The sequence below is a fragment of the Phodopus roborovskii genome, unplaced genomic scaffold, assembly GCF_943737965.1.
Source record: "Phodopus roborovskii unplaced genomic scaffold, PHOROB, whole genome shotgun sequence".
NCBI lineage: Eukaryota > Metazoa > Chordata > Mammalia > Rodentia > Cricetidae > Phodopus > Phodopus roborovskii.
This window is the reverse complement of record NW_026126611.1, coordinates 5,747,501-5,761,231: the sequence shown is the minus strand read 5'-3', so window position 1 is coordinate 5,761,231 and position 13,731 is coordinate 5,747,501. Positions and strand designations below refer to the sequence as shown.

General features: G+C 46.7%; 1 protein-coding gene across 1 annotated transcript in view; it reads left to right on the top strand.

The window, feature by feature from the left end:
• The window catches only part of Slc22a3 (solute carrier family 22 member 3), a 63,861-nt gene that overhangs the window by 42,776 nt on the left and 7,354 nt on the right, over nt 1-13,731 (top strand). Inside the window, exons 6-7 of the mRNA XM_051206065.1 lie at nt 10,109-10,206; nt 10,320-10,534. Coding sequence (XP_051062022.1) covers nt 10,109-10,206; nt 10,320-10,534 — 313 coding nt within the window. The remainder of the gene's footprint in view (nt 1-10,108; nt 10,207-10,319; nt 10,535-13,731) is intronic.

Here is a 13,731-nt window from a genome sequence, read left to right as displayed (position 1 = left end):
CTTCCAGTCTGAGAGTACTTGGGAAGTCCCTGTGGATGACTCCCAAAGGGCGAATTTTGTCTCCACAACCTTCGCTCTTTACAAAGGGGAGCTGTGTAGTGTTTCTGGCTTCTGTAGAGCCCATCGGGGCTATGTGGTATTTTTAGTCCGATTTCTGTGCTGTTTTGTTTTGCTGAAGGCTTGTTTTACTTTTAACTTAGTGTGCGTGTGGAGAGAGGTATGTGCATGCGGTGCCTGCAGGGGCTGGAACTGTTGGATTCCTCTGAGATGGGGATACAGGAGGTTGTGAGCTGCCTGTCATGGGTGCTGGGAGTCAAGTCTCATGTCCTCTGGGGAAGTGGTGTGCACCCTAATTGCTGACCTGTATCTCCAGCTACTGGGCAGTGTTTTTAATCGCTGTGTTTAGTCATTGGCTCCAGATTGAGGTGCAAATATTCTCACAGGAAATGCTGAAGGGTCTGCAAGCTTGTCCTGTTTCAGTTCCAGGATGAACTTGACACTGTTGGAACCACCCAGTGCTAACCGCATTTCTTCACCTCACAGAGTGAACCGTGCTGGTTCCCATGAGGAGTACTCTTATCCCAACAATGCTGTCTGATGTTGACAACTTCAGCACACACGCATGCTGCCATGCCCACCTTAACTCATGCTCCTGAATGTATGAAAAATATAGAGATACCTGACAACACACAACACAAAACAGGCCTTTTAGCCTCGGATTAGCTTAACACACTTCAAGTTGTAGAGAACGGACTGAACCCTGTGAATACTTTACAGAATTTTACAGTATTTATATGGATTTCTTGAGTTTCCCACATCTTTAACTTTTTAAGACACTTCTGCATAGGGCAGGAAAGTTGACTAACTGGAATCATTAAGAAATAGCCATGAAGACTGATCAGCTGTGATGTCCAGAGTAAGACAGGATGCCCACTCTCCTTGCCCAAGCTTGATGAGCAATAACTTTCTTTCACTCAAAGAAATTCTACCCAACAGCCTCCAGAACATTGGACAAGGTGAGGATAGCCCAGAGCATCCTGTAGCTTCTACTGAATTAGAAATGAAAATAGCATGGGCCAGCCTGAAGGAGCCAGCCAGGCTTCCAGGATACCTCATCAAGGAGCGGCATTATTGTGCACCAGCAGTCATGTAGCAAGGGCCCTCTCTAGAACTCAAACTCCCTTTCCATTCGGGAGTACCTGGATCCTGTCGCATGTCTGAAAAGGACCCAGGAGAGTGTGGACAGAAGGCATTACCATTCAAGGAGCTTTATGTGTATGATTGTAGCACCCATCCCAACCTACCCACCCCGACTTTGGCGGATGCTTTGCTCAAGTGTGGTTGTGTTAGCAGAGCCCAGGACTGGTAATGCACCATAGTAAGGTCCCCTCTTGCCCAGGACTGGACCCTAAGAAGGTCTTAGAAAACCGTGGGAGAGTCATTCACATACATGTGTGGGTCCTTGATCATGTGTGTTTGATCATAGTCAAGGAGGACAGAGATCCACCTTGGGTATCATGCTTCCGGAGCGGGACCATCTTGGTTTTGTTGGTGTTGGGTTTTTTGTTTGTTTGTTTGGCTGGTTGGATTTTTGTTTGTTTGTTTTTGTTGTTCTTGTTGTTGTTTTGTCTTTTGGTTCCCCTGACTCCCTACCTGGAACAGAGTTTCTCATTGGCTAGAGTTTGCTCCTGAGACTTGTGGCCAGCAAGCCCCCGGGGGTCCCCTTGCTCCCTCCTACCAGGTGATGGGTGGGGTTACAAGCGTGTGCCACCATGCCTGGCTTTTTACATGGGTCCTGGGGATGTCGCTCACTCAGGCCCTCTTTACCTGGGCTGCCTCCCCACCCCACATCTGCCCTTTCTAGAGAGGACTGCTGCTGAGTGCCTCTTGGGTTCTGTTCTATTGCTGCGAAGAGACACCGTGACCAACTCACTCTCACAAAAAGAATTTAACTGGGGGCTCCGTTGCCATCACGGCAGGAAACAAACAGGCAGGTGCTGGAGCAGTAGCTGAGCGCTTACACCCTGATCCACAGGCCGTGGGCGGAGAGAGGAGACTCGGCCTGATGTGGGGTTTTGAAACCTCCATCCCTGTTCCAGGCCCTTTTCATTGACAATACTCCAGACACTCCCTCTCCCAGGAGTTCTGGCCATACAGAGCAGTTTTCACTTGGAAGAACCAGGCCATGAAGCTTTTTCCCTTCTTGCTTGCTCTGCTCTCAGAGCCTGGCTGAGCTCACTGGCAGCTGTGTGGGTTGAGTTCCAGGCTTCACATGGTGACAGCACACTTGGTGGCCATTCATTAGTTATTCATTAGTTATGTAATCTGGGAGTCAGGGGTCGCCCTTTGTCCCCTCCTCAGTAGTCGACCTTGGCTTTGTCCTTCAGGGGCAAGAGTCCCTTCTATTCTCTATGCAGAGAGATGTTTCTGCCTGCTTCCGGCCCAACCCAGCCCTTCTGGTTCAAACAGCAAACTAAATTATAAAACAAAATGAAGGCCATGGGGTGTCTTTATTTTGTTCAGTTTGGTTGCTTTTTTTTTTTTTTTTTTTTTTTTCTTCTGGTAATCGCAAAAGTTCCTAATTTGATTTTTGTTTTGTTTTGTTTTGTTTTGTTTTTAATTCTGGGTCTCTGCCTAATGGGATAGAGAGGTGTGTTTGCCTTTCCTTTTTCTGGTCTTGAACACTCTAATCCTGTCTTTGAGTATTCATACTCACACTGTGATAGAGAGAAAGACAGTCGACTCTCTCAAGTGTCTCGTCCCTGTGCCATTTGGCCAGCCTCGTGTTTTCTGCAAAATCCATTTCTGCGATCCAGATGGCTGTGCTTCCCGCTGCGAGGCAATGGGAGATGGTGCCTCTCTGTGAATGCCCTCCCCAGTGGAGGTGAGGGAGGAGCAGTCTCCAGTCTCCACAGCACCGGGCTCCCTTGTCTCTGGTGTGTGCTTCGTGGAGGCTCACAACCCCAAAGCTGCAGTTACCAGGACAGCACAGTTTTCCTACTCCCTGACCCACAAGGCCAGCTGCCTTTCTTCATGAACTCTTCCAAGATGCGTGTCAGGGTGAGCGGTGAAATCCACAGAGCTAGCAGGAACCCTGGGGCAGGAAGGCAGCCTCTGCCACCCAGACACAGCAGGGGCAAGCTCACCAAAACCTAGTCTCACAGGGGTCCACCAGGAGCGTAGCAAGCGACGTGTCAGGGACCCGATTCTTCTGCGATAAAACCTTCTCTTCTCCGAGAGAGAATTGACTTCAAGATTCCTGGGATAAGTTGCTGAATTGTTTGTCACAGCAGTGTGTGGGCACCAGTCGTGGACAGGGCCTGCTAGGATACTTGGTTCAGAACCAGGACTGAGTTAATACGGACTGCGTTGTGTGTTTTCCATTTGAGTTCAGGGTTAGTAGAAGGAGGAACATACAATTTAACACATGCGTAGGAAGGGATACTGAAAGCCTTCCTTTTCTCTCGGTAAACTTGCCCCTTTCAAGGGTCTGAATAGAGAAACTCTTCAGAGACCTTTGCCAGAAAAAAGATTTTCTTAAGAAACTGGCCAGAACCGAGGGCTTTTTTATTTTTTCCTAGTTAGAGAAATTATTCATGTAATGGCAAATCTTTGTCACCATGGCGAAACAGCCATGGCGAGTAGGCAAAGAGGCACCCCAGGGTGAGTGGTTGTAACATTTTTGTTCACACGCCTGTGTCCTGGCAGCGGTAAACTCAGCCCAAGGTCTCCAGAAGGGTCACATGGCTGGACCAGTAGCCCAGGTCCCTATATGCTACTCTTTAGGTTCACAAGCCATTTGCTTCCATGCCTGGTCTGTATGATGAATTGGTGGTTAACATAAATTGTGTATTTCTTCAGGTGAAGGTGAATACCGTCATAGTAAAAAATTCCTAGGGAATGGGGTGTGACTGTGGGCATCTATGGGTGCTCCTGGCAAGTTCAGTCCCCTGACATCAAACCCCTGTGTTTCCCACACATCCTGCATCTTCTGGGTGCTTGCTAGTTTTAAAAGAGAGTCTTTTTGTTTCTTGGAAGACATTTCTTACATTAATGCACCTAGTAAAGCATAAAAATAAGAACGTCTCCAGCTTTGTCTCTAAGAAATGAAGAAATACATCCACGTGACTCGTAGCTGCAGCTCTGGGCCTCTGCTGAGGCTGTGCCAGTTCTTAGGAGGCCTCAGCTGGGTGGTACTGTGGCATTGTACAGAGTCCAAGTCACACAGGCAGAGACGGGGCCTCCTCCAGGGCCGAAGAGCTCTCAGAGTAGATCTCAGAGGACCTTGGAAGATCCCCAGGATTAGGGTCTCAGTACCTATGCGTGCAGGGTAAAATTCAACTGGTCCATACTGAGATTTACTGCAACAGAAAACTACAAAATGAATTGCCAAGGGTTGTTCCAGAGCAGTGCAAATACCTCATGGATGAGTTCATATGGAAATAGCATGTGGAAATGATAATGTTTGAATAAGAGAGGGTCAGTAAAGCATATCAGCGTGATTAATTACACCTATTATTTTTACCACTTGTGTCATAGCCATGGGGCAATGTCAGTTCACCTATGTGGCTCTTATATTACTTTTATTATGCAGCCACAGTCCTGGAGACTTCGGTTCATCCTTAATTTTGATAAGCACTGGTCATTCCTAAACGTCTTGACACGGATATTTCTTTGTTGTTGAGTTTTTTAAAAAGATATAAGCAGAGTATGTGTATCACCTACCACCTCTCACTACTTCCGAAACCCTTCTCTAGAGTTGTTTGTGTATATGTGGACTTGGGATTGGTTAGCCTACCAGGGGCCATCGCTGGGGCAGACTCATTCCCTATGAGGACTTCGAGCTGACTGCTTGGGATTGGTTAGCCTACCAGGGGCCATCGCTGGGGCAGACTCATTCCCTATGAGGACTTCGAGCTGACTGCTTGGGATTGGTTAGCCTACCAGGGGCCATCGCTGGGGCAGACTCATTCCCCTTCCCTGTACAGCTCTTCTTCTAGTGGTGGTGTTTTGTGAGACTTCCCCAGCCAGGTTGGCATGTCAACTGTGGTTGTCATTTCTCAGGTCTTGTGTAGGCAGCCATACTGCTGAGATTTCATGGGTGTGGCTTCCCTGTCACATTTGGAAGACACCTCTTCAACAGGTGTCCTGAACCTCTGCCTCCTACACCTCCCTCCCCTTCCTTCTTGATGTTTCTTGAGCCTTGGATGTAAGGGTCAATACAGGCATTCCTTTATGAGCTCTTATATAGTAAATGTTTTATTTGTCCTCGTTTTATAGTTTAATAGATTTTTTTTTGGTAAGTTTTTCAAAGTGCTTCAGGTAGCTTGGCAACTCTGCTTCGTGGAGAGCGTGTGGTGTAGACAGCAGGTAGCTCGGCACACCCCTCTCTTCCTGGAGAGCAGGCAGTGTGGACTGCGTATAGCTCGGCACAGTGCTTTCTGTGGAGAGCAGGCGGTGTTCTTCTGCCCAAAAATGAACTGAAGCTCTTTCATGTCAGATACCAGAACCTTTGGTGCTTCTAGAGCTGGCCTTTGTCTGCGTAGTGGGGTTATCCACTAGGTAGTGGTTAAAAGGCCCTGGGAACCTTCAGCAGTCACTGGCTGCCATTCCAGCACCACAAAGCTCTCTTCCTCTGGGTACCCTGGTTCCTGACTGCTCAAGTAAGTACACCTCAAACCTTTGAGCACTCATTGATTCACATCGACTTAGAGACTAGAAGCTTCTGGAGGGTGGAGCCTGTAGTCCACTTATGATGACATCATTACTGAATACATCATGATGGTGGAGAGCTCGTGGCCATCTTAGCTGTAAATCACATACTGAGAACTACCAAATGGATTTACAAGACTGCACATGCAGCCACCAGCCCTGTGCCCTCCTCCTGCCTGGGGTAGATCCTGCAATGTAAGAGGCGTTATTCTCTCCTGAGCCTGCGGGAACCATCGCCTCTTCTAAACCCAGAGCTTTGGGAGGAGCCAAGGTTTAGGAGTCAGCAGATGACCTGGGATTATTCATTGACTCAGTTTCTTCTGCTAGTTCCCCAAAGAACCTGAAATACAGACGGAGATCTGAGGCCCGGGACAGGATGTACTTAGTGAGCCCTGGGTATGGTGGGCTGTTGATGAATTCCATGTACCAAGTCTGTTGAACACAGTAGCTTGTGTGTGCATTTTAGAACAATCGCACCCACTTTTTTTTTTTTTTTTTTTTTTTTTTTTTAGCCTGGGGTGTCATATGAAATGTAGTTGTTATATTCAAAATAGTGCATAGAAATGCAAGTTTTAAAAATGAATGGTGGCGGTTCATGATGGGAAGGGCTTTGTGTCTCTGTACATTTTGGAGGATCTCTGTTTTGTAACACAGACAGAGTAAGTGGTGAACGAATTATTCCCTACAAGTAAATGTTGCTTAAAAAAAAAAAAATGGCCCTAACGTTAATAGTATCCAGCTTACACATGCATGTGGTCTACATGTACATGGTGTCTAACTGAATCTTTAAAATCATGGAGTATTAGCATCCTTGTACTACCGAAGAGAAAACCAAGCTCATGGTGTTTCAGTAACATGTTGAGTGAAAAAAAAAAAAAAAAAAACATATATTGTGAACTAAACATCACATCACTTCTGGAATCCATCTGGGTGTTGTTTTCTGACCCAAAACTGGCCTTCCATTTGGGGAGTCCTTGGCATCATTTTTTTTATAACATGGTTGTTTACAAAGCCTTCATCTTTCTTGGCAATTTAAATTAAAAGTTCACCTGAAGAAATATATCAGAAAAGTGCCAGGAAGAATTATAAAGGCTACTGGGTTGGTCAGAGTAGCCTTTTAACACAGCATGCCTCCCTGCTGAGGGACTATGCGGCCTTGGCAGAATGATAAGACAGCTGGAAGGATGGTTAGCTTGTTGAGAAGCAAGGAGGCCAGCAGCATCCATAGCTGAACCTTGGGCGATGCCTTTTTTGCCGAGAGCATGGCTAGGAACCTAGCCTCTAAACGGACAAATATTGTGCCCTTTTGCCACAAACCAGGGTTCATCCCACTTGGAACAAATGGAGGTGTGACAACCAAGAAGGAGTCATTCTAGAGTCTACCTCTATTGAAGTTCTAAAGACAGAAAAGCTGTTCCAACAGGGAGCGGACGAGGGCTCCCCTTACCCAGAGTGGGCAGGATTTGGGGACATCGTGAAAGAACCTGGTAGTCACGGGCATGTAGGCACAGTAATTGTTAGATGTGTATAGATACGTCAGAACTCCTAGAGGGCTCTATTTTAAGTTGTTGGGTTTTATTGTATAGAGACCCACACCTTATTAAAAAATGCATTTTTTAAAAACGTGTAACCATCTAAAATGGCATTTCAGGTCTTTTGTGTCTGATTCAGACTAGGCAAAAGTCCGGTACCCTTTTCGGCTACAGAAAAGAAACAACAGCTGCATAGCGAGATGTTATGTAAAAGAGCAGTAGCCCAGACACCACGTGCATGGGTTGGCAGGGCTCGACTGGATACTCTCCGTCCAAGATACGGCTTAGTCTCTCGAGGTCTTTGGACATCCAGAAAGTGGGTCATCTTTCAGAATATCTGCGTCACTGTAGATGATGCTAATAAATCAAAGACCAGCTGGGTTCGCTCTGCACCGTAACAAAATGCTTACTTGCCTGACAGTGCTATTAATCCCTTCATTCACTGCGCAGGGAAGAACCATGTTGTGGTTCCGATTACTTCCCCTTGTTACCAGAGGTTCATAACTGCTGGACAGGTGGTTATAGGGCTACACTGTAAACCTGGGCTTCTGAAAAGCAGAGTTAAGTCACTGCTTTGTCCCAAAGCGGAAGAATTTTACACTGAATCAAATATATTTGCAGTGAATTGGAATAGCAGTGAATTAGAACATGGAAGCAGTTATTTTAACAATAAAATTATATTGCCTAAAATATTCAGTGGTCAAAGCAAGAAATCGTTCTGGGTTGAAATCTTCAGATAGTTCTGCTTTTGGCTTCAAGTAACAGAAAGCCAATTTCAATGCACTGGGACAATAAAGATACTCACTGACTTGTGTATCTGGAATTCTAGACCCAGCAGCGTTCAGAGGTGTCCTAGCCAGGGTCTGGGAAACTCATTAAACCTACATACCCCCGTGTCCACCCTGAGCCAGCAATCTCAGCCTGGCTCCCTGTGTATGATTGGTGTCAGCCAAAGTCTAGTTGAGCCCACTATTTTGTCATTAAGTTTTTGAGGTGTATGAGAGAGAGAGAGAGAGAGAGAGAGAGAGAGAGAGAGAGAGAGAGAGAGAGAGAGAGGGAGAGGGAGAGAGAGAGAGAGAGAGGATTCCTTTGGGTATCTCTGAATCAAGGGAAGTAAAGGACTTTTTCTAGAATGTTTTGTCCATTGGCTCAAACTGGGCTGTGAGCTCATTTTCTCATTGGCTCAGATTAGGACATATGCCCATTTCTAATTGGCTCAAATTAAGACTCATGTTTCTCATTGACCCAGGTTGAGTAACATGCCCATCTCTCATTGGCTCAAATGGGACAGTCAGAGGATAGTATTACCATGCGGTAATCAGGCCTTGCCTATAACCAGAAGCAAAGACAGCTCCACTGAGCATGAATTGACTGTGTGTGTGTGTGTGTGTGTGTGTGTGTGTCTGCATACATGAGCATGTATGCGTACACAGGGGAAGGGATCTGATAAGAAACCATCGGGTACACTGATATTTAATTTTAAACCCATCACTTTGAAATACTATTTCTTGTTATAAAATAAGGTTTTTTATTTTTATTCTTGTATGTGTATGTGAATATGTAAGCACATGTTTCTGGAATCCAAAAGTTAACCCTGGGTGTTATTCCTTAGGAGCCATTCACCTTATTTGTTTTGAAAGAGGGTCTTTGATTGATGTGGAACTCAGGCATGGGCCTCCCAACACCAGACTCACCAGCACGCAGTACCACGCCCAGCTTTTTGTGTGGGTTCTGAGGAGTGGAGTTCATGTTCTCACACTGACAGGATAAAGACTTAGCTGGTTTTTAAAGGTGGATATTCAGGGGAAAAAAAGTCACCATGGTCCCACTAACTTGTGAGAACTATGAATGAGATTATCAAACTACACTTTTAATCATGTTTTTAAAGGTGGATATTCAGGGGAAAAAAAGTCTCCATGGTCCCACTAACTTGTGAGAACTATGAATGAGATTATCAAACTACACTTTTAATCAATGAAATAAAGGTATACTATAATGCAGAGTATAGATAGCAGTTAAAATACAGAGCTGGACTTCAGCGCCCAGATTCTCAACTGTTTCTTCTCTGATGGTAGTCAAAGTTGGTCTTTGCAAGTTCCTCCAGCATTAACCCTGCAACTCTCGGGTCAGCAAATGGCCTGTTCTGGTTTCATTTCTGATGCTTTGATAATGCCCCAACACACACACCACTTAGAGAGGAACAAATTTGTCTGGCTCACAATTCCAGTCCATCAGTCAGGGGAAGCCAGGGCAGAACCTCGCGTCATATGCACAGTCAAGACAAGATAGACTATGCATCCTTGCTTGGTTCTGGCCTTCCTTTCTGTCCTCTTACATAGCCCCACGAAACAGCACCACCAACCTTCAGGGTTAATCTTCCCACCTCGATTAACCATCGACACAGTCCCCCACTGGTGAGTCTAAAGCCTAGCATGATCTAGAAATTTCCTCACTAAGACGCCCCTTTCAGGCGCTTCTGGGTTATGCCACGCTAAGAGTTAAACAGCATAGTACTATAATACCCTTGTGCTTAGAAGGTTTTCTAGGGATCGGGTGTTGTGTATCAGCTGGGGTGCTGAAAGGTACTTAGCGATGTAGACGGAATGTGATCTAAGCTATGTAACATCAGTCTTGAGTTTATCCTCAGATGTTGACCTGAGTTAACCGTTGTCTCTGTGGGTGTGGCCTATTGAAAACGCTGGAAGAAAATCCCCTCTGTGCCCAGGTTTAAAGAGGCAATTGTGAAAGGCCCAGAAGTTCAGGGACATCATTTTAATTTTGTACAGTTAGCAACAAGTTTACACTATGCGGGTGCTGGTGTATTTTGCCCTACAATGCTACTGAAATCTTCCTTTCTTGTCTAGATCACCGTTACAGACGAAGAAGTTAGCAACCCATCCTTTTTAGACCTCGTGAGGACTCCCCAAATGAGGAAATGCACACTGATTCTTATGTTTGCTTGGTGAGTTGACCCGGGCTGGCCTTGGAAGCCGGTGTCAAGTGCATCATTTCCTTCCGTCCACGGGACCCGCTCTCTCTTACTTTGCTCCCCTGGTGTCTCCCGATGTCTTGCAGGTTCACAAGTGCTGTGGTCTATCAAGGACTTGTCATGCGCCTGGGGATTGTCGGCGGCAACCTCTACCTAGACTTCTTCATCTCGGGGCTTGTGGAGCTGCCCGGAGCTCTCTTGATCCTTCTGACCATTGAGCGTCTCGGACGGCGCCTTCCCTTTGCAGCAAGCAATATAGTAGCTGGGGTGGCATGCCTGGTCACTGCATTCTTACCAGAAGGTTAGCCCTCCTTCACATTTAGCTGGCAGTTCCCAAAGAACTTGACAAAAATGTAATGGTTACGTACAGCAGAGCAGGCAGGGGTCACCTGTATTTATGAACTCTGCCGTTCCCTCAAAGGCTTGCCGCCAAGCTTGGGCAATGTCGTCCATTTTCTGTTTCATGAATGAGAACATTGAGGAGAACTTTACACAGATACCTCTCTGTACTGAAACGCTGGCTTTGTGTATTGATGAGAAAGGGGATTATGCTAGATCAAGGTCATGGTGATGATGTGATGCGGCTGATATTGTTTAGCGTATTTCCCACATCTACCACAGTGTAGACAACAAGCTGTACCCCAGGTTAGGGGCAGAAGGACGACGTGGTCAATTAATAGAATTGACACGTGTGTGGGGAGAGGAAGGGGGGGAGGAGAGGCGAGAGAGAAGTATTGAATAGGCCCAAGGGAGGAGTCAGCTCCTAACAGCTGTTTCTTCCTATGATTTTCCAAGACCGTGAAAAGTTTTGTGAGTTCAGGAACTTAGTCTTGTTTGTTATTGCTGGAAACTGTATGAGGAAGCCAGAGGACGGTCAGGCTGTCCCCATAGGACAGGGCAGGAGGTTGGTGCTGCCTGTCAGCTCCCGGAGAAGGGACTGTGAGAAGCGCCTGTAGCAGCTCGGGACATGGCAGGAGGGAGAGATACCACAGCCTTGCTTGCAGCTGGGGAAGTCTGTCAGGGATGGAGGAGGCCGGCTCCTCTCACAGATCAATATTCTGGTGCTTGAGGGCCTGTGGGTGGGTGGGGGTCAGAAGGAGGAGGAAGACAGGATTGCAAAAGGTTCCAGATGCTCAGTCGACAGTCCAGAGAATACAGCTGCAGCTAGAAAGAGGAAGCCACTGGAACTTCCCGGCAAGGTGTGAGTTGGAGCACAGGCCAGGCGGCATTTCTGTATTCTGGGTGCACAATGAAGGCCTTGCAGGATGACGGGTTCTCCACAGTCCCTCTGCCTACAGAGGAAGCAGTCTGTCTTTCAGAACGCCCATGGTCGGGGAAGACACTGCTAATATTGAAGAGCTCGGAACAGACATGCACAGGAGGACGTCATTAACATTAGACATCAGTTCATGAATTCCCAAAGCAGGAGTTAGACCCTACTTGGGGAAAAACTACAGAAATGCCAGTCCTCAGGACAGGAAAGGTAAATGATGGGCAACTCCATCCTGCTGCCATGGCTGACTAAAAGGAGAAACTCAGGTTTTTTTTCCTTTTATTCAAGTGCATCTGACCGCCAGGACTGCAGTAATGAATCTCCACCAGCGCCGCACAGGGCGGTTCCTCCCATCCTCCCAGAGTGGCTAAGCTACCAGCATCTGTAGCCTCTCTCTGGTCACCCTCATCATTTCTTGGTGTGTCTCCAATCTTTGCCTCTGTCTTCATGTGACACTGGCCCTCTTGGTCTCAATTTCCAAATATGATCACATTCCAAGCTTCCAAGTAATTATGAATGCCAAGGAACACAAATAGCCCACTACAGAGTTAGCGTATCTTAAGAGCTGGGGTCAGAGAGACAGATCAGTGGTTAAGAGTACCGGCTGCTCTTCCAAAGGATGCAGGCTCAGTTCCCAGCAGCCATATTAGGCAATCCCTATCACCTGTAACTCCAGCTCCGAGGTATCTGATGCCCTCTTCCAGCCTCCACAGACAGACAGACGGACAGACAGGCAGGCAGGCAGGCACACACACACATAAAAATAGATCTTTTTTTTTTTTTAAAGAGAGCTGTAGAAGCTGAATAATAGCCATCCATCAGTATCTATTTAATACTGATTTATTGCTGGCCACTAAACCGGGGAAAGGAACAGAAGGAAAAGAAACATAATTGCTTTCCTCAGAGGTACACAGTTTCCATTAGAGCATGAAAACACAAGGGTGTGCATCGAAATTCTCTCTCCCTCTCTCCTTCCTGCCTCCCTCCCTCTCCTCCCTCGCTCTGTGTGTGTGCAGGTGCTGGTGTTGGTGTGGGTGTTCACAGCCACGTGCAGACCAGCGGTCAGCATGGGTGTCCTTGCTCAGCACCGTCTACTTTGTTTCTTGGGACAGGGTCTCCCTCCGGCCCGCAGTTTGCTAAGTAGGCAAGGCTGCTTGGCCCGTGGGCCCCAGGGCCCCTGATCTCCACTTCCCTAGCTCTGGGATTTTAAACACTCGCTGCCACACTTAGATCTTCCATGTCGCTTCTGGGAATCAAACTGTGGTCTTCTAAGTGCTTTTACAGCCACAAGTCTGCTGTGACTGATGGACCAGAAGAAGCTTCAGATTCCCCAAATGAATTCCATGTATGAACAGAAGCTCCTCCCTCCGCAAGCATGCCTTCCAATTTAAAGGGCTTTTGGCCTTGACTCCTGGGACAGACTGTGAAATTAGCTTTAGGAAAGCTTTCCTATGCCTCTCTCCTCAGCTGGGCTTGACATCACCTCGGCCCCTGGCTAGAATGCCGACAAGCCTTTTGGAAAGGTCAACTCTGAAAAAAATCACTTCTCTGAAAACCTTTCTTTTTATGGTCTGAGAATGAACTTGGGGAAAAGAAATGATCTTCCCGGCTAACTCTTAAGATTCGCTGTCTAGAAAGCAAACTTCTGAAGTGTGGAAAGAAAGCATTTTCTGTCTACACAGCCACCTGTCATCGAGTGTGACTACTCAGTGTGGCTTCAAACCTAGCAATGGGGGCAAGTCTCCCTTCCAGAATGAGGCTGTCTTTTCCTTTTATTTCTAAGTGGAAAGTGCATCTGTCTGCCCCAATTTCCATATCGTTGTTAGGACGTTTCTCTAAGCTGTATTTCAGGACTCAGAGCAGATGGTAGGTCCAGAGGAGTGAAAGTTACATATTTTTAAATTCTATATCTTTTTCTCAAAAGCTGAGCTTCAAGATTCTAGCTGCCTGAGCAAGTCCCCGTCTGTAGAGGAAAATCATTTCTCTGTGTTGTCACATGACTGGGGAAAGTAGCTTTAGATGTCATGGTCCTTTTCATCTATGTGAGCATGTGTGGGAAGGAAGAGAGAGAGGCAACACACACATACACACACACACAGAGCGAGAGAGAGAGAAAGAGGAGATTGTTCATCTTCTCAGAGCCCAGGCTGACCTCAGACTTGCTATATAGCTGAGTATGACCTTTACTCTAGTTGGACTCTTTCTTTCGGTGCTTGAACATGGAG